We start from the raw sequence: 26,347 nt of genomic DNA on the forward strand, positions 1-26,347 counted from the left end.
GATGCTGTAGAAATGGATCTACTTTATATTATGGTATGGATTTCACAGCAGTCACAACACATTTATACACACATGATATTGAAAGTGTCCCTCGTACTGTTTGTTTCTACCTTCTGTGCCCTCGTCATTGGCAGGAAAAGCACATCCAAGTCAGTGTATGGTTTTATTTGAGTGGCTCAGTGAAGCGCTTCACTTTAATCAGCTGGTGACCAGAACATGTGGCTGCTTCATTTCCAATAGCAACAACCATTAGGTGCTCTGCTCCCTCTGAAAGTGCCTGCAGAAACTTCCTCTTTTGGTGGGCCTTGGAAGGTAGCAATGTCCATTTTACCACATCCTATTATGCAGTAAATCTTGCATCACCCTTGGCATCCAACTACCACTGCCTCCCTGCTTCCTACTACGCACAAAATTGACCACTAGTCTACAAATCCCTTCATTGACTGCACCTCGCCCTACATCTGCAACCTCCTTCTGCCTTGGATCCCAGTCCAAACCCTTTGTTCCTCTAACTCCTGGATCATCATCATCATCGGCAGTCCCTCGAAATCGAGGAAGACTTGCTTCCATTCAGTGAGTTCTCAGGTGGCTGTACAGTCCAGTGTGGGAATTACAGTCTCTGTCACAGGTGGGGCAGACAGTGGTTGAAGGAAAGGGTGGGTGGGGAGCCTGTTTTGCTGCACGCTCCTTCCGCTGTCTGCTTGATTTCTGCATGCTCTCGGCGATGAGACTTGGTGCTCAGCGCCCTCCCGGGTGCACTTCCTCCAGTTTGGGCGGTCTTGGGCCAGAGATTCCCAAGTGCCATTGGGGATGTTGCACTTTATCAAGAAGAGCTTTGAGGGTGTCCTTGAAACTTTTCCTCTGCTCACCTGGGGCTTGCTTGCTGTGTAGGAGTTCAGAGTAGAGCGCTTGCTTTGGGAGTCTTGTGTTGGGCATGTGGACGATGTGGCCCACTCAACAGAGCTGGTCGAGTGTGGTCAGTGCTTCAATGCTGGGGATGTTGGCCTGAGCGAGAACACTGACATTGATGCATCTATCCTCCCAGTGGATTTGCAGGATCTTGCGGAGGCAGCGCTGGTGGTACTTCTCCAGTGCTTTGAGATGTCTGCTGTATATAGTCCACGTCTCTGAGCCATATAGGAGGGTGGGTATCACTACTGCCCTGTAGACTATCAGCTTGGTGCCAGATTTGAGGTCCTGGTCTTCAAAAACACTTCCTCAGGTGACTGAAGACTGCGCTGGCACACTGGAGGCGATATTAGACCTAGTCATCGATGTTTGCCCTTGCTGATAGTAGGCCCTCGAGGTATGGAAAATGGTCCACGTTGTCCAATGCTGTGCGGTGGATTTTGCTGTGTGGCGGGGTCAGGTGTGGAGGACCTCTGTCTTACGGATGTTTAGTGTAAGGCCCATGCTCTCGTACGCCTCGGTGAAGATGTTGACAATGGCTTGGAGTTCGGCCTCTGTGCGCAGACGTAAGCGCTGTCTGCGTGCTGTTGCTCAATGACTGAGGATGGGACCACCTTGGATCTAGTCTGGAGGTGGTGAAGGTTGAACAGGCTCCCATTGGTTCTATAGTTTAGTTCCACTCCAGCGGGGAGAATATACATCTCACTTCTGAATATTCTTACCCGACTCCCCCACTCCAGTCTTGCTGCTCTTTTGTGGAATATTCTAAATGTTCTCGTATTGCTGCCCCCCTCCCTTCCTTTTTTTAAAAAAAAAAATCTCCCAAAACCTGTTGGCCATGCTTTCAGTCATTGAATCCTGCAATGGTTACAGCACAGAAGGAGGCCATTCAGCCCATCGAGCCCATGCCGGCTTTCTACAACAGCAATCAGCTAGTCCCACTCCCCTACCCTTTCCCCATAGCCCTGCAATTTTTTTTCCTTCAGATACTTAACCCATTCCCCTTTTTGAAAGCCATGATTGAGTCTGCCTCCACCACCCTTTCAGGCAGTGCATTCCAGATCCTAACCACTCGCTGCGTAAAAAGGTTTTTCCTCATGTCGCCTTTGGTTCTTTTGCCAATCACCTTAAATTTGTCTCCCCTGGTTCTCGACCCTTCCACCAATGGGAACAGTTTCTCTCTCTCTACTCTGTCTAGACCCCTCATGATTTTGAACACACATCAAATCTCCTATAAATCATCTCTGCTCTAAGGAGAAGCCCAGCTTCGCCAGTCTATCCACGTAACTGAAGTCCCTCATCTCTGGAACCATTCTTGTACATCTCTTCTGCACCTTCTCAAAGGTCTTCATATCCTTCTTAAAGTGCGGTGCCCAGATTGTGCACAATACTCCAGTTGAGGCCAAATCAGTGTTTTATTAAGGTTCATTACAACTTCCTTGCTTTTGTACTCTGCCTCTATTTGTGAAGCCCAAGATGCCCTATGCTTTTTTAACCTTTCTCAACCTGCCCTGCCACCTTAACAATTTGTGCACATATACTCCCAGGTCTCTCTGTTCATGCACCCCCTTTCTCTTTCAACATCCTTCCTTCACTGTCTGCTGTGTCCTGATATTAAAGGTGTTATATAAATACTTGTTCGTACTACAACAACAACAGTGAATTATATTGCACTGGCTGAGAATAGCTAATGTAGCAGACACTGTAGATTGAACCCGGAGTCTCGGGACTGCATTTAGCTGCAGAGCTATTGGGTGACTATAAACCTGAAGCCCACACTGCCAGCTACATTATACTTTTCACAAAAATGTTTGTTGCCTTACAACTTGCCAAGATTTATGGAGGGGAAACCACACAACTGGTGCTGAGTGTATGGGAAGGAGTTGTGAGCTTCCAGTGATCTGATTGGTGGCTGTTCATCGTTAATTTTTTTACCAACTGGAGAGTAAAGCAGTAAATCTGCAGAAGCTGCAGTTAAAATGACTCTGAAATGGCTAATGAGAAATGTTTGTCACTTCGTTTTAATTTTAGAAAGCTCTTGTTACATGTTGGGCTTGACTCCCACTGCCCTGCTGGTTAGTGGAATATGGGAGCATAACAAAAGGCAGCTATTAAAATTAAATCTAGCCTGGATTTCCAATTCTTGAGTACATGTATTCCTTAAACCTCTCCAAAGACTGACTTAAGACTGTGTTCTTTGTCAGCACCAAGGTGCTAGATGTCTTCCTGAATGACCAGGCATGGGTAACACATGTATCATTGTGTAGGATCTGTGCAAAGCAACACCCTCTCATTTTAAATCCCCTTTCCTCTGCCTTTGGGTAGCCAACTCAGCATGGGACTGGCTGGGAAATGGAAAAGGAACGAACTTGCATTTATATAGCGTCTTTCACAACCTCGCGACAAGTGTTTTACAGCCAATGAAGTCATTTTTGAAGTGTTCTTACTGCTGTAATGTAGGGAAACATGATTGCCACTTGGTGCACAGCAAGGTCCCACAAGGAACAATGGGATCTCACTCAACCACCATCACTAGAAACAGGCTATCACATTGCTGTTTATAGGAACTTGCTGTATGCAAAATGTCTGCCGCATTTCTGACATTTATAGCAGTGACTAAACTTCAAATGAATTTGATTGGCAGTGAAGCGTCTTGAGATCATGAATGGCAAGTTTTGCATTTTCTTTTAACCTTGGTGCAAGTGGAATTGTTTGAGATTTAGTGTCTGTATACATGCTCATAAAACTGTTCCTCTGTTATTTCTCAATTATACTTGAGTTAGATCATTAAATTAAATAAACATTAGTGTCAAACTCAACTCAATTAGGCTAGCCTAATTGAGTGAGTCATGAGAATACGTACAGGCTATTTTACTTCCCTTTCACATGAAGTGAAATATTACTGTTGATTTCGATCAGCCAGGGCATGACTTACCTCCAAACAGCTTAAAGAATACCCGATCTTAAGAGGTGTTGGTCATTTGCTGGAATGTTTTGAAAAAACATTAGGAGCAGCTTTGGAAAGCAGAGTTGATTTTTAATTTGTACCCAAAACACAGACTTGTGTTGCTTCTGTCAGTGTCAGCTGTGGCTCAGTGTGTAGCACTATTGCCTTTTGAGTCAGAAGATTGTGGGTTCAAGTCCCACTCCAGAAACTTGAGCAAATAAATCAAGGCTGACACTGCAGTGCTGAGGGAGTGCTGCACTGTTGGAAGTGCCGTCTTTCGGGTGAGACGTTAAACCAAGGTCCCATCTGCTCTCGGGTGGACGTAAAAGATTCCATGGCACTATCTGAAGAAGAGCAGGGGAGTTATCCCCAGTTTTATGGCCAATATTTATTCCTCAATCAACATAACAAAAACCGATTTGTCTGGTCATTATCACATTGCTGTTTGCGGGTATTTACTGTGTGCAAGATGGCTGCTGCGTTTCCTACATTACAACAGTGACTACACTCCAAAAGTACTTCATTGGCTGCAAAGTGCTTTGAGATGTCCAGTGGCCATAAAAGGTGCTATATAAATGCAAGTCTTTCTTTCTGGCCAAGTTTTTTTTTTCTCATGGAAGAGGAAAAAGGGTGAAGAATTCAGAACTGTCGCACCATTTTTGCCAGAAATGCCTGTAGTAGTGTTGTCCAATGGCCACATTTAACCAATTTTAATTTTTGATTAGCAAATAAAAACTGAGTAAGATGCACCACATTTGGACATGTGATCTCCATGCCCATATCCGCACGACAGATGTATGTATACTTTAAACTTTTTTGTGTTTGTTGGTAAAATGGTAAGACAGGAGGCAGTGTGAGTGTTTTATGATCATCATGTGTAGTTTACTTCCTTGGGTTATCCACTGAAATGGTGTGTAACATGGGTGAAAATGCTGGACTTTTCAGCACTGGAAACACCAGGAGCGTGGTATGGAGGCGAGGGTGGGAGGAGCTGTGGTTGAGGCAGGAGCATGGTCCAGCACGTCTCGTGCAAGTCAACATTACCAGCAATCACTCTGATGAAGTCAAATTACCACTCGCAACTGCTGCACTAAGATGTAATGTGTCTGATAATTTCGTGGTAGAATTCCAAACTTTGGTGAAGGAGAAAGACTGCACAGTTTTGCACTGAATGGTGGTAGATGTTTGTTGAGTAAGTGTACAAGTGAAATACATGTACCTATATTGTATGCAAGGCATTTTCTACTAAAATTAGTGCACGTGGCTAAAGTAGTCCATGATTTCTATTGGGCGATATTGTTGTAATACAGTTGACTTGCCAAAGAGTCTCCTATCTCTCCATAAATTGGAATGTACTATGGAATTTTACCCATTTTTCCTCTTTCCCTATATTGCGACAGTGACTGCACTTCAAAAAGTACATAATTGGCTGCAAAGCACATTGGGACGTCCTGAGGTTGTGACAGACGCTATATAAATGCAAGTTTTCTCTCTTTTTTTTTTTCTAACTCATGTATGTGTGCATACAAATTCTCTTAAACTGAGCTGTACTCCCAGCCGCTTTCCATTGCAGTAACTGCCCGGCTGCTGTAGTACATGTCTTAAACTGGCATTATTGCATGTCTCGGGTGCATGAAATGGAAACCAATACACAACCGTTGTTAGATACCTTATCGAGCACCCTCTGTAAATCTATATGTACATCTACTGTATTATAATCTATCAGTTCTTCAAAAGATACTCTTTAAATCTGTCATATATCATACGTGTCTAGATGATCCAGACTTGGCTGCAGGAACACAATCTCCAAATTAGCTGACCACACAAAAGCATTGCTGTGACTAACCAGTGAGGAGGGATATGAGCAAACTGGTTTCGGGTGTAGCTTGTTCTGGAAAAGTGTTAATATTTTTGAAATCAGGAATAGCCATATCTATTTAATGCAAAGACCGAGGTGTGTGGGGAAAACTGAGACAAAGGGGTTCAAATAAATAATCCCAGCAAGTGTTGCTGGAGCTTGGAATGCTGTGCTGTAGGAAGTGGTTGGGGTGGAGGCGATTGCATCTTTCAAAGGAGAGTTGGATAAATAATTGAAACTAAAGGATACAAGGCATAGAGAGAAATCCAGGCAATGGGATTGGTTTGGGGGCTCCAGCAAAGAGCGGGCACAGGCATGATGGGGCTGAATTGAGGCTGAATCTCAGTCCTGCTGAGATTGCGCCATTTAGGATGGACTGTGATCTGATAATGCAGCTGACTTGGTAGACATTGCCTTTGACATAAGACTGTTTTTCATCACTGCTTAGTGTCTGCTGTTTGCCTCCTTGGTGAAATTGAGCCCATTTACTGCCTTTGTCTCTTCCTTATACTTTTTGTTTTGATTTTCTTTTAAGCTTAGTTCCCATGCCTTGGACCTGATGTATGTGTCTTAATTGCCATTCATATATATTATATATATATTTTATATATAAAAAAAAAATTCTCGATGGTGCATTTGTTGACCTGTGATGGTGGAGATGGGCCTTCTCCTTGAACCGGTGTAGTTCTTGTGGTGATGGTGCTTGGTATGGAATTCCAGGATATTGACCCATCGACCATGAAGGAACGGTGATGTATGTCCAAGTCAAGATGGCGTGTGACTTGGGGATACTGTTCCTGCATGCACTTTGATCATATTTATTGCAGTTTTAGGTTGCCACTGGGGACATCAGCAACCTCGACTAATCTGTAGTCTATGCTTAAACCAAGAAAGCTGTGCAAAAGGAGCTTTTTATAATTGATGATTTTACTGTGTTTTGTTTATAATTCTGTGTGGACTGTATTCATAAGCCGATTTACGCTATAATTTAACCAGCCGAAAATAATTGTTCACCGTGTTCCAGGATGCATAAGTTGTGCATAAGACCGGTCTGTTGAAATAGCTAATCTGTAAATGCTCTTGGGCAAATGTTTTGGAATGTGTCTCATGACTTGGACTTCCTTTTTCGTACGTAGTAATTCACTGGAATTATTGGGTTGTTCAGCAGTGAAATTATCTTTTTCACACATACGATGACTCACTGCATTGTCACAATGTGAAGAGTTGGGGAAGAATATTTTGTACCACTTATATTCTTTGGACTCCTCGTCCTCTTGCAAAGATAAACTATTTAAAACATATAATTAGCCCCTCATCTTTAAGATGTATTTGCCCCAGCCCAGATGAAGCCCCTTCTTGGAGTGGAAGCCAGCTATAGTGCTAATAAATTGCCCTTCACCCCTCCGTTCCACTTCTTCTCCTTTGCTGTTTTTTTCCCACTAGCTTGCTTCCCTTTACTCTGAATCAAATGGGCATTTGGAGATGTCGATTTAGTTTGAACCATGTCAGTTCTTCCCTCTGATGAGCAATACCTGGAATCAAGAGATAGATGTCTATCCAGTGAGTACATTTTGAATACGATTCTCTTCCCAGCTCTGCAGATAGCATGCAGCTGGAAGATGTAAGTGATACATATTTTAAGGGTGTTCCTATACTGTGTTTGTAGTCCAGGTAAAATGGAATGCAACATTGGTGGCCCTGTTTTTAGCTAAACTCCAGTACAATGTTCTTGGAAGTTGCTACATTTATAAGAATTATTTTAACCTTCTCTCTTATTTTAACAGGGAGCATCAGTGTTATCCTATCCTTTCCGTTCATTTTTAACCCTCCAGTGGGCAGCAGTGAAGACCTTCCACAGTGGGCTGAGCTCATTTACTTCATTCCGTTCATCATTATATTCCAGTTTGGGTGGGCTGCGATACAGATCTCCCACCTGTCCTTGATACCGGAGCTCGTCGCCAACAACCACGAGAGGGTTGAACTCACTGCTTTTAGGTAAAAACAATTCTTGCTACATTCTTCTACTACTACTTGCATTCTCAGTGTCTGCTGTGGCTCAGTGGGTAGTACTCTCGCTCGGAGTCAGAAGGTTGTGGGTTCAAGTCCCACTCCAGGTTAAACCGAGGCCTCGTCTGCTCTCTCAGGTGGAGCGTAAAAGATCCCATGGCACTATTTTGAAGAAGAGCACGGGAATTATCCCTGGTGTCTTGGCCAATATTTATCCCTCAATCAACATCATTAAAAAAACAGATTATCTGGTCATTATCACATTCCTGTTTGTGGGAACTTGCTTATGTGCAAATTGGCTGCTGCATTTCCTAAATTACAACAGTGACTACACTCAAAGTACTTTATTGGTTGTAAAGTGCTTTGAGGCATCTGGTGGCCGTGTGAGGTGCTATATAAATTCAAGTTTTTCCTGCTTTCTTTTGAATTCCCATTTGAACAAAAGTCAAAGATTGACATTCATAAGAACATAAGAAATAGGAGCAGGAGTAGGCCAGTGGCCCCTTGAGCCTGCTCTGCCATTCAATAAGATCATGGCTGATTTGATCATGGACTCGGCTCCACTTCCCTGCCCGCTCCCCATAACGCTTTATTCCCTTATTGTTCAAATCTCGCTCGCTCTCACTCGCGCGCTCTCTCGCTCTGCCTTAAATATATTCAATGATCCAGCATCCACAGCTCTCTGGGACAGAGAATTCCAAATATTTACAACCCCCAGAAAGGCATCCTCCTCCTCAGTTTTAAATGGGCGGCCTCTCTGATTACTTGCTGTACCTGCATACTAACTTTGTGTTTCATGCACAAGGACTCCCAGATCCCTCTGTACTGCAGCACTTTGCAATTTTTCTCCATTTTAAATTATAATTTGCTTTTCTATTTTTTCTGCCAAAGTGGATAACCTCACATTTTCCCACATTATAGTCCATCTGCCAAATTTTTGCCCACTCACTTAGCCTGTCTATCTCTTTTTCAGATTTTGTGTGTCCTCCTCACAATTTGCTTTCCCATCCATCTTTGTATCATCAGCAAGTTTGGTTACATTACACTCTGTCCCTTCATCCAAGTCATTAATATAGATTCTAAATAGTTGAGGCCCCAGCACTGATCCTTGCGGCACCCCACTTGTCACTGTTTGCCAACCGGAAAATGATCCATTTATCCCGACTCTGTTTTCTGTTGCTTTGGATAGAGTATTGGCTAACTAATATATTACCCCCAACCCCGTGAATTTGTGCAGTAACCTTTTTATGTGGCACCTTATCGAATGCTTTCTGGAAATCCAAATACACCACATCCACTGGTTTCCCCCGTATTCAACCTGCTTGTTACATCCTCCAAGAACGCCAACAAATTTGTCAAACATGATTCCCTTTTCATATAACCATGCTGACTCTGCTTGATTGAATTATGCTTTTTCAAATATCCTGATACTGCTATATGTCTCTGCACTAGGTCCATGCAGCAGAGCAGGTCTCCAGTCATCCTGGTTTACCCTTGCCGCTGGACAAAGGCCTAGCTCTGTCAAGCCCGTGTGGTGGCTGATGTGCAACGGTCACCATACGTTTTTAAAAAAAAAATCCACGCACTGGCATCTTCCACCCCTGGAGTTCAGGACTGGAATATCTGATCCTTCATTGAAACATCCCTTTTTGGTGTGGGAGCAAGTCATCCTCGTTCGAGGGACTGCCTATGATGATGATGATGCTTCTGCTTCCTTAATAATGGACCCCAGCATTTTCCTAACGACAGATGTTGGGCTAACTGGTCTATAATTTCCTGCATTCTGTCTGCCTCCTTTTTTTTTATTTAAATAGGGGCATTGTATTTGCGGTTTTCCAATCTGCTGGGACCTCCCCAGAATCCAGGGAATTTTGGTAGATTACAACCAATGCATCCACTATCTCTGCAGCCACTTTTAAGACCCTAGGATGTAAGCCATCAGGTCCAGGATACTTGTCTGCCTTTAGTCCCATTATTTTACCGAGTACTACTTCATTAATGATTGTATTATGTTCCTCCCTCCTTTTATAGCCCTTGATTATCCACTATTGGAATGTTTTTAGTGTCTTCTGCCGTGAAGACCGATACAAAATAATTGTTCAATGTCTCTGCCATTTCCCTGTTCTCCATTATTAATTCCCCAGTCTCGTCCTCTAGGGGTCCAACACTTACTTTAGCCACTTTTTCCTTTTTCTGTACCTAATAGAAACTCTTACTATCTGTTTATATTTCGTGCTAGTTTACTTTCATAATCTATTTATCCCCCACTATCATATTTTTTTAGTCATTCTTTGCTGGCTTTTAAGTTTTCCAATCCTCTGGCCACATTGTATGCCCTTGTTTTCAATTTGATACCATCCTTTATTTCCTTAGTTAGCCATGGATGGTTCTCTTTTCTTAGTCTTTCCTTCATATTGGGATATATTTTTGTTGCGAGTTATGAAATATCTCCTTAAATGTCTGCCACTGCTCATCAAACCTCCCATACTTGAATCTTATTTTCCCAGTCCACTTTAGCCAACTCTGCCCATGCCTTTTGTAGTTTCCTTTTTTATTTAAGCTTGGGACACTGGTTTGAGATCCAACTTTCTCGCCCTCCAACTGAATTTGAAATTCAACCATGTTATAGTCACTCATTCTTAGAGGATCCTTTTATTAGGAGATCGTTTATTAATCCTGTCTCATTACACAGTACCAGATCTAAGATAGCCTGCTCCCTGGTTGGTTGCGCAACGTACTGTTCAAGGAAACAATCCTGGATACATTCTATGAACTCTTTCTCTAGGCTACGCTGGCCAATTTGCTTTGTCCAATCAAGATGAAGGTTAAAATTGTCCATGATAATTGTCGTCCCTTTTTTTTTTACAAGCCTCCATTATTTCTTGATTTATACTCCGTCCAACAGTGTAGCTATTGTTTGGTGGGCACAGTCTATAGGCCCCCTATGACTTTTTCTCCTTTTATTATTCCTTATCTCCACCCAAACTGATTCAACATCTTGATCTTCTGAGCCAATATAATTTCTCTCTGACGCACTGATCCCATCCTTTATTAACAGTGCTACCCCGCTCCCTTTTCCTTTCTGTCTGTCCTTCGAATTGTCAAATACCCCTGAATATTCAGTTCCAGTCTTGGTCATCTTGCAACCATGTCTCTAATGGCTATCAGATCATACCCATTTGTTCCATCAACTCATCTATTTTGTTACGAATGCTATATGCATTCAGATAAAGAGCTTTTAAATGTATTATTTTACCATTTTTTGTTGTTGCTTTGACCCCACTTTCTGATTCACCTTTGTGTCTCCTTTCTCCTTCCTGGCATGCTCTGGTTTTAATTACCCCAGTGCTACCCTGCTCTATTGCCTTCTGCTTATTCTTTGACTTTTAAAAATTTTTGTTCACCTGAACCCTCCCCCTCACTAATTAGTTATTTGATTCACCCGTCCGAATGCAACAGCTCCCTTTTACCCCAGCACTGATGCCAGAGTCCTACGAACCAAAACCCATTTCCCCCATTCCAGTCTTTGAGCCACGTGTTTATAACTCTCTGATCTTATTTACCCTATGCAAATTTGCTTGTGGCTCCGGTAGTAATCCAGAGATTATTACCTTTTGTGGTTCTGCTTTTTAATTTGGCCCCTAGCTGCTCATAATCCCTCTGCAGAACCTCTTTGTTTGTCCTACCAATGTCATTGGTACCCCTGCGGACCACGACAACTGGATCTTTCCCTTCCCACTCCAAGTTCCTCTCCAACCCAGAGGAGATGTCCTTAACCCTGACACCGGATAGGCAACACAGCCTTTGGGACTCACGCTCTCAGCTGCAGAGAACAGTATCTATCCCCCGAATGATACTGTCCCCTACCACTACAATGTTTCTTTTTACTTGTTTCCCCCCTCCTCCTCTTTCTCTCTCCCCCCCCCCCCCCCCCCGCCACTTGAATGGTAACCCAATCCTATTTTGCATGCTGGTCACAAAGTTGCAGTTAGAAACGAGTGGTCCATTTCTTTAACCCGGCAGTTGCTGCGAAAGTGTAAAAATAACGTAGTTCTTGGATTTTTGCTTTGGTAGTTGGGGAAATACCAGGAATCTCGGAGGCCCAGACATCCTTGTGGAAGATTCCGTAGATAGGATTTTCCTATCTCAGGAGCTCGAGGAAAGGTTGTGCCATGATGGCTGCTGATCCATTGGACAGCTTTCCCGTAGCTGCGGTGAGATGGAGCATGAGGAGAACATTAGCGTTCTGATTCGATGCTGAGTGTATTCTGAATGCAAACTTCCCACGCTGCATATTGAAATTGGCTCTGGGACACATTTTATTTTATGGATTTAAATATTTTTAGGGATAATTTATTTGCCACTTTGAAAAATCCTTTTAATGGAATTTGCAGATTATGGGCAATCGCTGTCTACAGGTGAGCAGAAGCTGCTGTGTGTGATGGTGGTGGTAACTATGCACTGCCTGCATTTTAAAAAGTGGTCAGCAGTTAACTTTTTTTTAAAAAAATTGTCTTGAAGAGAAGGACATATATTCTGTTTATAAATAAAAATAAATTAGATAAAAATAGTTAAGCAGCAAAACTGACGGCAATTTGGGAAATAGAGGGGTTTCTCTGCAGTACAAGCAGTGGAGCAACAGTGCCACCCCTGTTGAGAGGTTGTAATTACATTACAAATTTTCATTATAAATATGAACCTAGGAATTTATAATGGGGGTGAAGTGTGTGCAGACATGAGAATTTAGTAATCGTAGCTGACTGCCAGTGATTTTTGTGGTGCTATATTGTGGTTTTGGAATAAACATTCATTTGAATGAAAGCAGTGTGGAATTTTCTTAAATGTATACAGCACACGAGACTTTCTGATTATCAACTTTACTACAGAAAAAAAAATCAGTTTGTCTTTCTAACTTGTAATTTGGGGGGTTTGTAATCGAATTTGAATCTGAAGCACTGTCATCCTAACTGCCCTCTCCCAAAGCTCTCCAGCTATATTGCATACTATCAACTGCAAAAACACTTAATGTTGGGGAGAGGAGGGTGAGTCTGCCTGGTGTATATAGTTGACTGGTGTGTTACAGATGTGACTGCAAACTGTTTATTTGCATACATGAAAATAACTTGATCTGTGTGCAAATTAAGTCTGTTCTAGTACTTTTCTCTGCTACATAGAATTTTTTTTCGTTCATGGGCTGTGGGTGTCGCTGGCAAGACCAGCAATTATTGCCCTTGAGAAAGTGAGCCACTTTCTTGAACCGCTACAGTCCATGTGGTGAAGGTTCTCCCATAGTGCTGTTGGGGAGGGAGTTCCAGGATTTTGACCCAGCGACAATGAACAAATGGCAATATACTTTCAAGTCAGGATGGTGTGTGACTTGGAGCGGAACGTGAAGCTGGTGGGACCTGGTGCCCTTGTCCTTCTAGGTGGTAGAAGTCACAGGTTTGGGAGGTGCTGCCGAAGAAGCCTTGGCGAGTTGCTGCAGTGCATCTTGTAGATGTTACACACTGCAGCCACGATGCGCCGGTGGTGGAGGGAGTGATTGTTTAAGGTGGTGGATGGGGTGCCAATCAAGCGGGCTGCTTTGTCCTGGATGGTGTTGAACTTCAAATGTTGTTGGAGCTGCACTCATCCCGGCAAGTGAAGAGTATTCTATCACACTCCTGACTTGTGCCTTGTAGATGGTGGAAAAGCTTTGGGGAGTCAGGTGAGACGCTCACCACAGAATACCCAGCCTCTGTGCATTGAATGTACAGCCGAGCTGGTCTATGTCGGTGTTTATGCTCCACACAAGTCTCCTCCCACTCCTCTGCATCTAACCCTATCAGCATATCCTTCTATTCCTTATCTCACTTCCCTTTTAAAAGCATCATATTTAGGCTTCTTTACAGCAGGAAATCTGAAATAATCTTGCATTCATTAGACAGACTTTACAGAATAATTAAAAAAGATGGCTGCTAATGCTTTTCAACCATTTTAGAATTAAACACATTTGGAACCTGCGTTTCTTCTTTTTTGTCTCTGCTTGAATAATTTCCACTCGCAGCTGCTTGGCACGTTTCGCGGTGGTTTCTTGTGAACACTGCTCACCTTTGCTCTGCTGCAGCAGCGCTCTGGCAGTGACCAGGAGGAATATTCAACTAAAGGGCTGTTGCTCAAAGTGCGGGAGAACAATCTGGGTCTTGATTCTGCAATGACCCTCTAATCTGTAGCCATTCTGTTTGTTTCCCTCCCCAGGTATGCTTTTACTGTTGTAGCAAATATTGCAGTATATGGGATTGCGTGGCTGCTGTTTCACTTTCAACGGTCGGAGGATCCAGACACTAATAATAATCTTGGCAAACAGGATATTCCGCTGTTCAGGGTAAGCAACCAATTAAACACTGTTGCTTTCTCTTTCATCCAACTCTTGACTGTCTTACCCCACCCCCCCATCGCATTCTCAAGTTTTCACTTTCCCTGGACATTGACGCAACAACAACAATAACTTGAATTTATATAGCTTTTTTAACATAGTAAAACATCCCAAGGAGCGCTACCTGACACAATTTGATACCGAGCCACACGTGAGATATTGGGATCGGTGAACAAAAGCTTGGTCAAAGAGAGGTTTTAAGGAGCGTCTCGAAGGAGGAGCGAGAGAAGCGTAAAGGGTTAAGGAAGGGAATTCCAGAGCTTGGGGCCTAGATAGCTGAAGGAGTGGCTGCCGATGGTGCAGCGAAGGAAATCGGGGATGTGCCAGAGGCCAGAAATGGAGGAACGCAGATTTCTCCTGAGGGTTGTCGGGCAGGAGCAGGTTGCAGAGATGGGGAGGAGCAAGGCCATGGAGAGATGTGAACACACACACTCTCGGGGATATATTTCCACAGGGTAATTTTGAAGTGTCTGCTCCTGCTCTGTAGTCTGTGGGTGTTGAGGCCAGTTGTAACGATCCGACTGCCCTAATCTGTGTGGCTTTGTGTTTGATCAATTGGATGCTGAGCCACTGGGGAGTCTTTCCCCAAACTGCACCTCACTAAAGGGGGCATAATCAAGTTTCGGCAAATGTATTTGCATAACTTTAAAAGTTTTTCCTCTTTCTGTACTTTCATCACCAAGATATACATGCAAGTTTTAAATCATAATTTCAGTCTTCCTTGAGTGAAAAAGCTGCAGTGCTTTCAAAGTCTGTTAGTGGAAGTTTGCTGAAAGCTGTGAGATCTCTGGGAGAAATTTCACCCATTCCCAGCAACCATATGGTTTGAATAGTAAACAGAAGGAAGCAGTAATGCGAAGAGTAAACAGGCAGACTGTAGCTGTGACTGGATTTGATTAGTGAAAATGGCCTTTCTAACTGTCGCAGCAAACAGAGGATAAAATGGTCGGTATTAGTCTGAATGATAAACTGCTCAACAACTTTAATGCAGAATTGTGTTGGCAAACTTTTTTTTTTGCTGATATGCCAGTGTTATAAATTGCTTTATCTTTCCAGCAGTTGGTGGAAGGCGGGGATTTCTCTAACCTCTGGCCTGATCTGTAGACCGATGTAACTGCCCCTGTTCACTCTGATTCAACTGGCATAAATGGTGATGACCAGGATACTCATTTAGTAAACAAGAACAGTTTATTAGACACACACAGCATGCATTAAACAAACTTTGACAGTAATTAACTGGTTAAAGTACCATGCTTTACTTCCCGGACAACCCAAGGATGACAGAGCGCTGACTCGAGACTGCTTGGCTGGTCCCTCTTTTCTTTGTCTATGGGAGACAATCGGGGATCGGTCTGTTTTTTTTTTTTTTTATATACCTTTTTTTAAACAACCCGTGATCACCACGTTCCCAATCCTGATATCATTAACGGTTGGTTGGAGCTCAGCGTGTTCAGTTGGTGGCTGGTCGTTCTGTAACACTGGGTCGGTTGCTCACGATAGCACCTGCATGCGCCTCAACTGCCCTTGCGATTATCGGTGAGCATTCTGTTCTCTGACAACAATATTGTAAAACATTTCTGCAAACTTGGCAGTTTCACCCCAGATATAACCTGTCTTGTCACACCACAAGACTGAACTTGTTATTGTGACTTAGAAAAGAAAAGACTTGCGAAAAGAAAAGACTTACAAAAACAATGACCATTATTCATTTTAAATACAACTTTTAACCCTTTACAGTCCCCAGCTTGAGGAGGAGGTTTTTAGCGATGATTCTTCTCTTGTTTAGGGCCGATATTTTTAACATACTTTGATAGGCGGAAGGGTGATAGTTTACAGTGGTAGCGATCACCATCTTAGTTTTTTACCTCCTTAACCATAGCTTTCAAGCGACATATAATGATATTAGTACAAATACTTGTAGGATAATCAAAGCATGAGAGAAAATGTGGATACATGGAGAAATTTTGATATCTTGTCCCAATGTCCCACCATGGTATGTCATCACCTACTTCTGAAATTTCTTCAGACACTTCCTTATTTTCCTGCTGTAGAGTATAATGACGCTGTGTGACATTGACACATGCCATCAATTCCTTGAGAGCCTCTGGCAGCTCGGGAATGTCATAACCAAGTGTTGTGATATACTCGTAACTCTTGTTTCAATACATCTCTAACCTGTAGGTTTACCTTCGTGGGAGTTCCTACATCAATGAGGGTTTTCATCCCAATTATAACTGTCTTGGGGACAAAGCAGACCGTCCCTCAGGTAATAACACTCCTGCTCTTCCCGTGATGGGAATAGTCCTGCAAAGTGGTAAAGCAGCATTCTCCTTTTCCTTTGCAGGCTATCTTTGTCCTAACATCCGAAGAGCCCATCACCTCCATAGTACAATTCTAGCTCTGTTGATTCCAGTCAAGACCGCATGTCATCAGTGCATGATTGGTTGTATAGATCATCTGGACATGTATATGCATCCCTGCATGTTTGGTTCCAACCAGGTCAATTCTCTTAGCCCCGCAGTGGGTAACGCAGCTGTCAGGAACCGACTGATGGCGTTTGCTCGTACTACTCCTATATTTTCCATTCTAAACCGAGGATTAGGTGTGGTTCAGTTCATAAGACTGGGGAGTTGGCTAGCCGTTCCCCAATAGTCCCTGATTCCCCACCTCGTGGCATTCATGTTTTACTGGGTACAGTCTCGTAATGGTCGAGCTTGGTGGCTGTGGTTTTCCCTTTGTATATAGCTGTAATGGTTATGGCGAGACAGGCCAAACCAATTATCATTAGTAATGCCATTAGTCTTTGGTTAATCGTCGTAGCTCCTTGTTGCACCTAAAAAAGATAATGTGTAATATTCATTCTTTCACCGTTTTTAACTGATTTATGTGATGCCACTTTCTTGCCTTTGTCCCCTGTTTCTCTGGGAATTAAATCCGAGAAACTGCTGGATTCAGCCTGTCCACAATTGGGTAGGGTCCCTCCATTTTAGGCTCGAAGGTGTTCTTTTTTCTGTAATTTAAGACCATGACGGTATCTCCCACCTGATATTCGAAAGGCTGTACTTTCTTGTCAAAATGCTTCTTAATTCTGGGCCAGAAGCCGGTTCATTTGGTTGGTGTATTCCACCACTTGTTCCAACCACTTAGAACTACACGACTCTTGTGTTAGGGGGCGTGTCCTGGTTAGGGTTGGGTGGCCTGGGGTTCTGAATAGCCTATCTGTCATGGCTTGGTATGGTGAGATAACCGTTGCTTTGTGAGGTGTTGATTGTATAGCGATTAAGCACATGGATAACATTAGCCCATTGAGTGAGTGGGGTGGTCTGCATATAACTCTCTTTAACATGATCTTCAGGGTTCAATTTCCTCTTTCTACTGCTCCAGATGACTTGGATGATGAGAAATATGTCCTGTAAAGTGTGACCCCTGATCGCTGTCCATCTGTAATGGCAGTCCCCATCTGCAGAACGCCACAACAGAATCTTGGCTGCTGTGAGCGTGGTGTTGGATCAACACAGGAACGTCTCCATCCATTTAGTAAACTGGTCGACTACCACCAAGCCATATGAGAAGTTGCCCTGTGTATTGGGTCTTGAAGATGAGGGATGTTAATTATCTTTAATACAACAGTCTCCCTCCAAATACTTTTGTTAACACAGTTTAAATGGAACTACATAGAGAACATTTAAAAAAAAATGTTTTAAATTAAACTATCTCCTTAAATTTCCCTTCCCAAATGCTTGAGCAGCAACTCATCAATTTATCTAATCAATTTTAATTTCACAAAAAAGCTATGTCCAGGCTTTGTGATTTAACAAACTCATTTGCAATGTGTTTGGATGCAAGTCCTTTATCTTCCCTCTGGAGCAATCTGTCTTCGAAGATAACACACGAGTCAAATTTTGTCACCATGCTGCAACATTCAAGATCCATCACTGTTTGCAGATGTTAAACTCTGAATATTACTGGAGCTCATACTGCACTGTTCCAGCAAAGTTCAAGCTCTAACACCTTAAACTCATTTCTATATCAAAGAACCCCTCTTGGTAATCTTGCACCATCAGCACTCATATATGGTCCCCTGTTTTTAAAAAAAACCCCAGAAAATCCATTGTGGCTTTCCTGCGAACCCAATGGGTTAATTCGTCAAATCCTAAAATTCCTTCCCAAATATTCATTTAAAATTAAGAAACTTTTGTTTAATAATGTCCGATATCTTTAAAATGTCATTCAGCAATCCGTGGTTCCTCGCTGAATTAAGAACATACCTGTCATCAGTGGAAAGCGTTAACTTCTTTCTAAGTTTATAAGAAGGCGGAGCAAAACCTTGTCTGACATTATGTCACTTCACATAAATGTAAAACTTTTCCAAACAACCAAATGGCATCTTTTTATTTTAAACTTTCCCTTTTATCCTTTCTTTTTGCATCCAAAACCTGTTTCTTCCTACTGTTGTTTTTAAACACTTTCATAGAAACTTAGAAAATAGGTGCAGGAGTAGGCCATTCGGCCCTTCGAGCCTGCACCACCATTCAATATGATCATGGCTGATCATGCAACTTCAGTACCCCATTCCTGCTTTCTCGCCATACCCCTTGATCCCTTTAGCCATAAGGGCCACATCTAACTCCCTTTTGAATATATCTAACGAACTGACCTCAACAACTTTCTGTGGTAGAGAATTCCACAAGTTCACAATTCTCTGGTATATGCTTACAATTGAAAAGGCAGTGCATTATAATTCAAATTTTTTTTTTTAAGCAGACACCATAGCAACTTACTTCAAAGCTGAAGCTTATCTTTTGCAGAACAAACCGTCCTCTGCATTTCATAACTGCGTGAGTTATATCTGCACCTGCATTTGTCTTTTCTGGAGACACAATGAACATTTTAACAACTTTTTCACACTTTCTTAAAACTTCTAACATCCAGGACAACACTACAAAAGGTTAAAACAGCTTTCGCACAAAAGTGGGCGAAGCTAAAACAAACATAATGGACACTTTCTTTTAAAGTCAGACTTTCAACCAAACACACATTCACAACCGGTAAGTTTAATTACAAAAACACATTTTCCATACAAAACTTTTCCAACATCCCTTAAGGTTCCTTTCACTCAGTAAATTATTGTTGCTGCCATAAAAATATGGGCGGGTGGTTTAATTAATTCTCAGCGTTAACTTGATGCTGAAACTAACTGGCGATTTAAATGGATGTTAGTTTCCATTTTGGGGGAAAACGGGCGATAAATGGCTGTTATACTTCATCTCAGCGTCTTAAGTGGGTGGTAGTGAGGCGAAACTAATGTTTTTTTATTCTGCTCAAAATCTGGTAGCTTAAGTGTCGATTACAAATGTAAGTTTCTTTTTTCCGTCTTATAAACTCTAGTCTTATCGCTGTAGTTCCTTCCCGGGCTATGAAGACATAGTAAACACAATGCTTCTCTGAATCCCTTACCCTGCAACTCTTTGAATTTCCTTTTTGGATTCTGCATGGTCCGTCTGCCCACCTTGTTTCACAACCTGTTTCTGTACCGCCCTAATGGCAGCTTTCAAATCCTCATCAGTTCGGAGACTGCCCATTCCTTCAGAAACTTTTAAATGCTTCTGAGTAAGCTTCTTCCACTGCTTTAACCTCTGACTGTTTATCCTCCAACTCCTTTTCAAACTTCTCCTCCTCTGCAAACTTTTCCTTTTGATAACTTCTTGACTCCTGTTGGGTCTGTTGCGTCTTAGCCAGAACAGCTCCCGCATTTAAACTAGAGGCTTTGTTGCTGCTGAGGAGGTGGGGACTCGACGGGTTTTTGTTTGATCTGGTGTAGCAGACCAACTAAATTTAAGTCGTTGATGCCCAAAGCTGTGAGGAGACATGTACAAGCCTGAGCTGCTGTGGTCTCAGCCTGGTGGATGGAATCCGGCAAACCGTCCTGGGGGCAACTCGTGCAACTGGCGAGAAGGACGCATTTAAGGTCCGCATCATCCGATTCTGGGTGACCCCGTCTTAAAATATTGTGCTGTTCCTGCTGCGTGTCCCGCCGTGTTTGGCTGGGTGCTTATTGTAAAGAGTACCACCGGCACATGTTGACCCTCTGGTGCACGCGGCCCCTTTTCATCCGGCCACCCGTCCTTATTTTTGTTTTTAAACTCTTCCTTCCCCCAGTGACCCTAATCAACTTGGCCACCGACCCTCCACCCCGATCGACCGGCACACCCACCATAACGTCCGAGACAAACGCCTGTTGTTTCCCTAATTTCCCAGTAAGTTCTAGAATCTTAAGTTGACATTGGGTATGATCTGCTTGCCCACGAGGCTGTTGATTCACTTCCCTCAATGCCCCTCGCATCATCTACTTCTTGTTGCAACTGAACATCCACTTTTTGGCATTTTAATTCTCGCAGGCCCTGCAGTGCCTCTTCCAAGGGTATATACACTCTGTGTAGTTGCAACAGCACAGTGACACTTTAGCACCCAACTTTAATGCACGGACCTGTCAGCTCAGTTTATCAACTTCCTGGTCTTTCTGAGAATTAGTCATGCAACTGTTGTTTAATCTCTTGTTTAATCTCTTGTTCCTTTTCTTTAAATAACTCATCGTCTCTGAGCACAGTAATGTGGTCTGTAGGCCAAAAGGTTTCTGGCCTTGTCTGTTTTTAAAAACATTTTTCCTTGTTTACCCGTTCCTGAATAAATGCAATTACTTCTGAAAATGCCGTCCTCTCTGTTGGTGAGGCACGTCACTAACAAGTCCTACACGTCACTTGCGGTCAACTTCTCTAACTTCTTCTTGTGCACTGATGCTACATCCTTCGATGCCATCCTACCAATCCCCAAGTCTTGCAATGTGTCTTTGAATTACTGGCAGGTCTCAGCGAGTCTCCGCACTCCCGTTTCCGGTTTCTTCTCGCTCGTAACTTCGAGATCCTGGAATATCTCAACGAGTGACCCAAAGTCGTCACAAGCCAGTCCTGCCGCGGCGGGCACCAATTTGTACGCAGATTTAACTGCCCTTGTTCACTCCGATTCGACTGGCATAAATGGTGATGATCAGGATAGTCGTTTAGTAAACCAAAACAGTTTATTAGACGCACAGCATGCATTAAACAAACTTGAACAGTAATTAACTGGTTAAAACACAGGCTTTACTTCCCGTACAACCAAGGACGATGGAGCGCGCTGACTCGAGACTGCTGGGCCTGCTCCTCTGGTCCCTTTTCTTCTCTGTCGTCAATCAAAAGTCTCAGCTATTTTTTTTTATACCTTTTTTTAACAACGTGTGATCATCACGTTCCCAATCCTGATATCATTAATGGTTGGTTGGAGCTCAGCATGTTCACGTCGTGTCTGGTCCTTCTGTAACACTGGGTCGGTTGCTCACAATAGCACCTGCATGCGCCTCACTGTCCTTGCAATTATCGGAGAGCATTCTGTTCTCTGACAAAAACAATATTGTAAAACATTTCTGCAAACTTGACAGTTTCACTCCAGATATAAGTTATCTTGTCACACCACAAGACTGACCTTGTTATTGTGACTTAGAAAAGATTTGCAAAAACAATGACAATTATTCATTAAATACAGTATTTAACCTTCATTTTATTTAGTGCTATAAGGCTCAAGATACAGATTACGAAGGCCATTTGTCTCACCTTGGCCCATCCATCAAGGTCATACCGATCGTTTGTACTCCCTTGCCCATCGCAGCAATTTCTGTTTCTAAAATGATTCCAGATTTGTATTTCCGTTTCAACACAGTGTCAGCCGGTGGCCCAGTGGGTAGCCCACTCACCTGAGTCAGAAGGTCGTGGGTTCAAGTCCCAGTCCAGGGACTCGTGCACACAAATCTAGGTTGATACTTCAGTGCAGTGCTGAGGGAGTGCTGCACTGTCGGAGGTGCTGTCTTTCGGATGAGACATTAAACCAAGGTCCCGTTTGTGCTCTCGGGTGGACGTTGAGTCGCATGGCACAATTTCGAAGAGCAGGGGAGTTATCCCTGGTGTCCTGGCCAATTTTTATCCCTTAATCAACATCACAAACAGATTATCTGGTCATTATCACATTGCTGTTTGTGGGAACTTGCTGTGGACACATAGTATGCTGTGTTTCCCACATTATAACAGTGACTACACTCAAAGTACTTAATTGGCTGTAAAGCGTTTTGAGATGTCCGGTGGTCATGAAAGGCACTATATAAATGCAAGTCTTTTTCTCCTTTCTCCTTTCAAGGCTGGAAAGGCCAAGGAGAATTTTTTCCTTTGCGTAATCTATCCGTATTGTATTAAAAATCTTGCGCTCTATGCACTTCCCACCATGAGAAAAGCCCCAGTGGTGATGAGCTTCAGGAACTTGTGTCAAACGGAAAGTACCATATTGTTGCAATAGTTCTTCTGAAGTTGAAATTAGGGCACTGTACTCCTCCTGCTTTCCTGTTCCTCCATTCAGAATTGCTGACAAACACATTAGAAAGATTGCTTCATGGCCATTTCGAGAGACTGATCACCTTTACAGTTTGACCATTGTTCAAAGGTCTGATGTGTGTTTTGTGATTTGTTTGTACTCTTGGTTTGAGGCCACCAGTGCTTTGAAAATGGAGAGTACTCTTGTTCCAGACACCTTGTGATGAGCAGTCACAGGTCATATGGTTATACACCAGACAACTCTCGCTCTCGCTCTCAACTGTTGCCGACACAGTTGCCCTGTAGCTTTTCTCCAATTATCAATTAGTTGTGTATTAGGGACAGTTTTGCATGGTGGCTCCAGCTCACTAGGAACGATACTGAGACTGCTGAACTCGACTAGCACACACAACCAGCAAACGAGACTTTTTAATCTCCCCAGTCAGGTCTGGATATAAACATGTTGCCTGAGATGATAGGCACATGTCTTACCCACTGTGCCCGTCACCACCACCCACAGCCTGCCCCCAACCACAATCTCCACGGAAATGATTTTCCTGGGCATTGGTGGTCCAAATACTAAGGAGTGAACTAGCACCTTGAACTGTGCTGTGATTCAAATAAGATTACTCTCGCTTTGGCCGCCTTTAAATGGGGAGGTTTGCAATTTGTGTTTTCCGTTGAAAATCTGCCCATGTTTTCTTTCTTTTAGTCACAACTTGAGAAACCGCACAACCTCATTCTCCAAATACACTTTCTTTTTTGAAAACCCTCTTCAGTCCCATGAACAGTTTGTTCAATTATCTCCTCTTACACTTTGCACTAATGGTGAATGCCGTGGATCTCATCAGTGGAGTTAGGTTGAGGAAAAATTGCTCAACCCAGTGTTGAGGGAGCCCAAGCAACAACAGAGTAGCCATTCACCGCACTTATTAACTCGGCTTCCTTGTAACATCTAGCTCTGTGACCTCCCTAAGCCTCAGTGCTCAATGTTAAACCAAAAAGTGATGCAAAAAAAAAAAGGCCGCAACTTATTTAAGCTAGGTTTTGATGTTAAAACACTTCAATTGTGCTCTTGTCTCCATCTGGAAAAATAGTTGGATTGCCACAGCTCTTCCATATGAATGGAGATGGTGGATTCCAGGATCAAACTTTGATGAAGAAAATAGATGTCTTTTTTTCCTGAATTTTCAAATATCAGTTAACATTTTTAGTAAACTTTTTATTTTAGCCCTTCACGTTCTTTCTATGGATTTCTGTTTCTGTGTTCTATTTGAATTTTCAGCAGACACAGGTATGTTGTTGGCTGAGGGATTCTTTCTGGTGGCTATCTGCAGTTACAGCAAGTAATCAGGAAGGCAAATGGAATTTTGGCCTTTGCAAGGGGGATAGAGTATAAAAGCTGAGAGGTCCTGCTACAACTGTACAGGGTATTGGTGAAGCCACATCTAGAGTACTGCGTACAGTTTTGGTCTCTGTATTTAAGGAAGGATATACTTGCATTGGAGACTGTTCAGAGAAGGTTCACTAGGTTGATTCTGGAGATGAGGGGGTTGTCTTATGAGGATAGTTTGAGTAAGTTGGGCCTATACACATTGGCGTTCAGAAGAATGAGATGATCTATTGAAACATAAGCTAATGAGGGGGTTCAACAAGGTGGATGCAGGGAGGATATTTCCACTCATAAGGGAAACTAAAACTAGGGGATATAGTTTTAGAATAAAGGATCGCCCATTTAAAACTGAAATGAGGAAGAATTTCTTCTCTCGGAGGGTTGCAAATCTATGGAATTCTCTGCCCCAGAGAGCTGTGGAGGCTGGGTCACTGAATATATTTAAGATGGAGATAGTCAGATTTTTGAGCGACAAGGGAGTAAAGGGTTATGGGGAGTGGGCAGGGAAGTGGAGCTGAGTCCATGATCAGATCAGCCATGATCTTATTGAATGGCGGAGCAGGATCGAGGGGCCAAATGGCCTACTCCTGCTCCTATTTCTTATGTTTCTTATTTAAACCTTTCTTTGTTACTTGTTTGCAGACACTGGCTCTTATTATTGTTGGGATTGGCTTCATCTCTTCAATGCTGTTCCATATTGGAACACAGGAGAAGCAAATCACTGAGGAGGAACACGTTGCTGAACGGACACCACTCATTGATGATTCCAAAAAATGCCCCAGCCGGCCGCTGCTGCTGTGGAAACATTGGCTGAAGGAAACGGCTTTCTATCATGTAAGTTATCCTGTGGTGTTGCAGACTGCTTTTCCTTGAAGAAAGGTATAACTGGAATGTAACAGCATGGATAAAAAGTTAGTTAATGGACCAGAAACAAAGGATTGGGATTGATGGATGTCGCTTGAATTGGAGAAGGTCTGACAATGCTGATCCCAAGGGTCACTGCTAGAATTACATAGAATCTACAGCACGGAAACCGGCTGTTCAACCCAACTGGTCCACGCCCGTGTTTATACTCCACGGGCCTCCTCTCACTGATTACCTCTTCCCACCCTGCCTCCATTTATCTGCCCCTTCTCCCTCATGTATGCATCAAGCATCCCCTTAAAGTGTCCATGCTATCTGCTTCAATCATTCCATGTGGCAGCAACTTTCACATTCTCACTGCTATAGCTCCTTTTTGAAGAAAAAAATTGGATAATAGTGGAAGAGGAGGAAGATACAAGGCTATTGGGAAGAGGGTTGGCAGTGGGATTGTTATAGCAAATGGCCTTTTTGTGCTGTGAACGTCCAAGGTTCTCTGTCGCGTATGCTTATTCTGTTTTTGTTTTAATTGTTGGGCACGAATAATTATTGAGCTGTGGTTCAGTGTTAACATTCCGAAAGTTAACATGCAAGTATAACAAGCAATTAGGAAAGCAAATGGCATGTTCGCCTTTATCAAAGTTACAAATGACATCCTATGGGACTGTGCCCATAGTAAACTATCTCTCCTCAACCAATCTGCAGCCTTTGACACGGTTGACCACACCATTCTCTTTCAATGCCTCTCCTGAAGTCCAGCTGGGTGGGACTTCACTCACCTAGTTCCATTCTTTCAAGAGAATCACCTGCAATGGCTTCTCTTCCTGCTCATGCATAGTTACCTCTGGAGCCCCCCTCCTAGTTCTCATCTACATGCTGCCCCTCAGGACATCTTCCAAAGACATGACATCAGGTTCCACATGTACACTGACGAAGCCCAGCTCTACCTCACCACCACCTCTCTCTCGACCCATCCACTGTCTCTAATTTGTCAGACTGCCTGTCCAATATCTAGTACTGAATGAGCAGAAATTTCCTCCAACTAAATAGTGGCTCCGGTATTTGCGTTCTGTCGTAAATGTCGCATGCGCAAAAAACTGGCTCTTGCAATCTGTCAGGATTCTGCTCGACATCGTATAATCGTACCCATCAGCAGGAAATGGACATTCACTGGCGCAGAGTTGGGCTATTTGTCCAGTGAATGCCCATAAAACCCTTGCGCCTGGTAAAAGCAGGCGTACGGCTGCCTTTTACCAGCATAAGGATTTAAATAAATCAAAATAATAAAAAATGATTTAACCATATAAAAACCTTTAAAATTAATTTAGGTTACTTATTGGCCCCCTGAAAAATGTTTAAATTTTTCAAATCAAATTTTTGTATTAAATGTTTAAATTGTATTTTAATAAATTTTGACCATGTAGTTTATTTTTATTTGTGTTCTGGAAGTGTGTTTTTTAGGGGTTTATTATTATGCTCATGGGGATTCTGTATGTAAACGGAATCGCCCTCTGATTGGTTGGGATGGCCCACGTGATCCCAGGGACACTTGCGAACCACCTGC

The 26,347-nt window shown here is 42.9% G+C and overlaps 1 protein-coding gene across 1 annotated transcript in view; it reads left to right on the top strand.

The window, feature by feature from the left end:
• Positions 1-26,347, top strand: part of LOC139229160 (major facilitator superfamily domain-containing protein 12-like) — a 68,433-nt gene that overhangs the window by 14,501 nt on the left and 27,585 nt on the right. Inside the window, exons 2-4 of the mRNA XM_070860822.1 lie at positions 7,499-7,709; positions 13,959-14,085; positions 24,565-24,756. Of these exons, the coding sequence (XP_070716923.1) occupies positions 7,499-7,709; positions 13,959-14,085; positions 24,565-24,756 (530 nt within the window). The remainder of the gene's footprint in view (positions 1-7,498; positions 7,710-13,958; positions 14,086-24,564; positions 24,757-26,347) is intronic.

This window comes from Pristiophorus japonicus, chromosome 18, assembly GCF_044704955.1.
Source record: "Pristiophorus japonicus isolate sPriJap1 chromosome 18, sPriJap1.hap1, whole genome shotgun sequence".
NCBI classification, from domain to species: Eukaryota; Metazoa; Chordata; class Chondrichthyes; family Pristiophoridae; genus Pristiophorus; species Pristiophorus japonicus.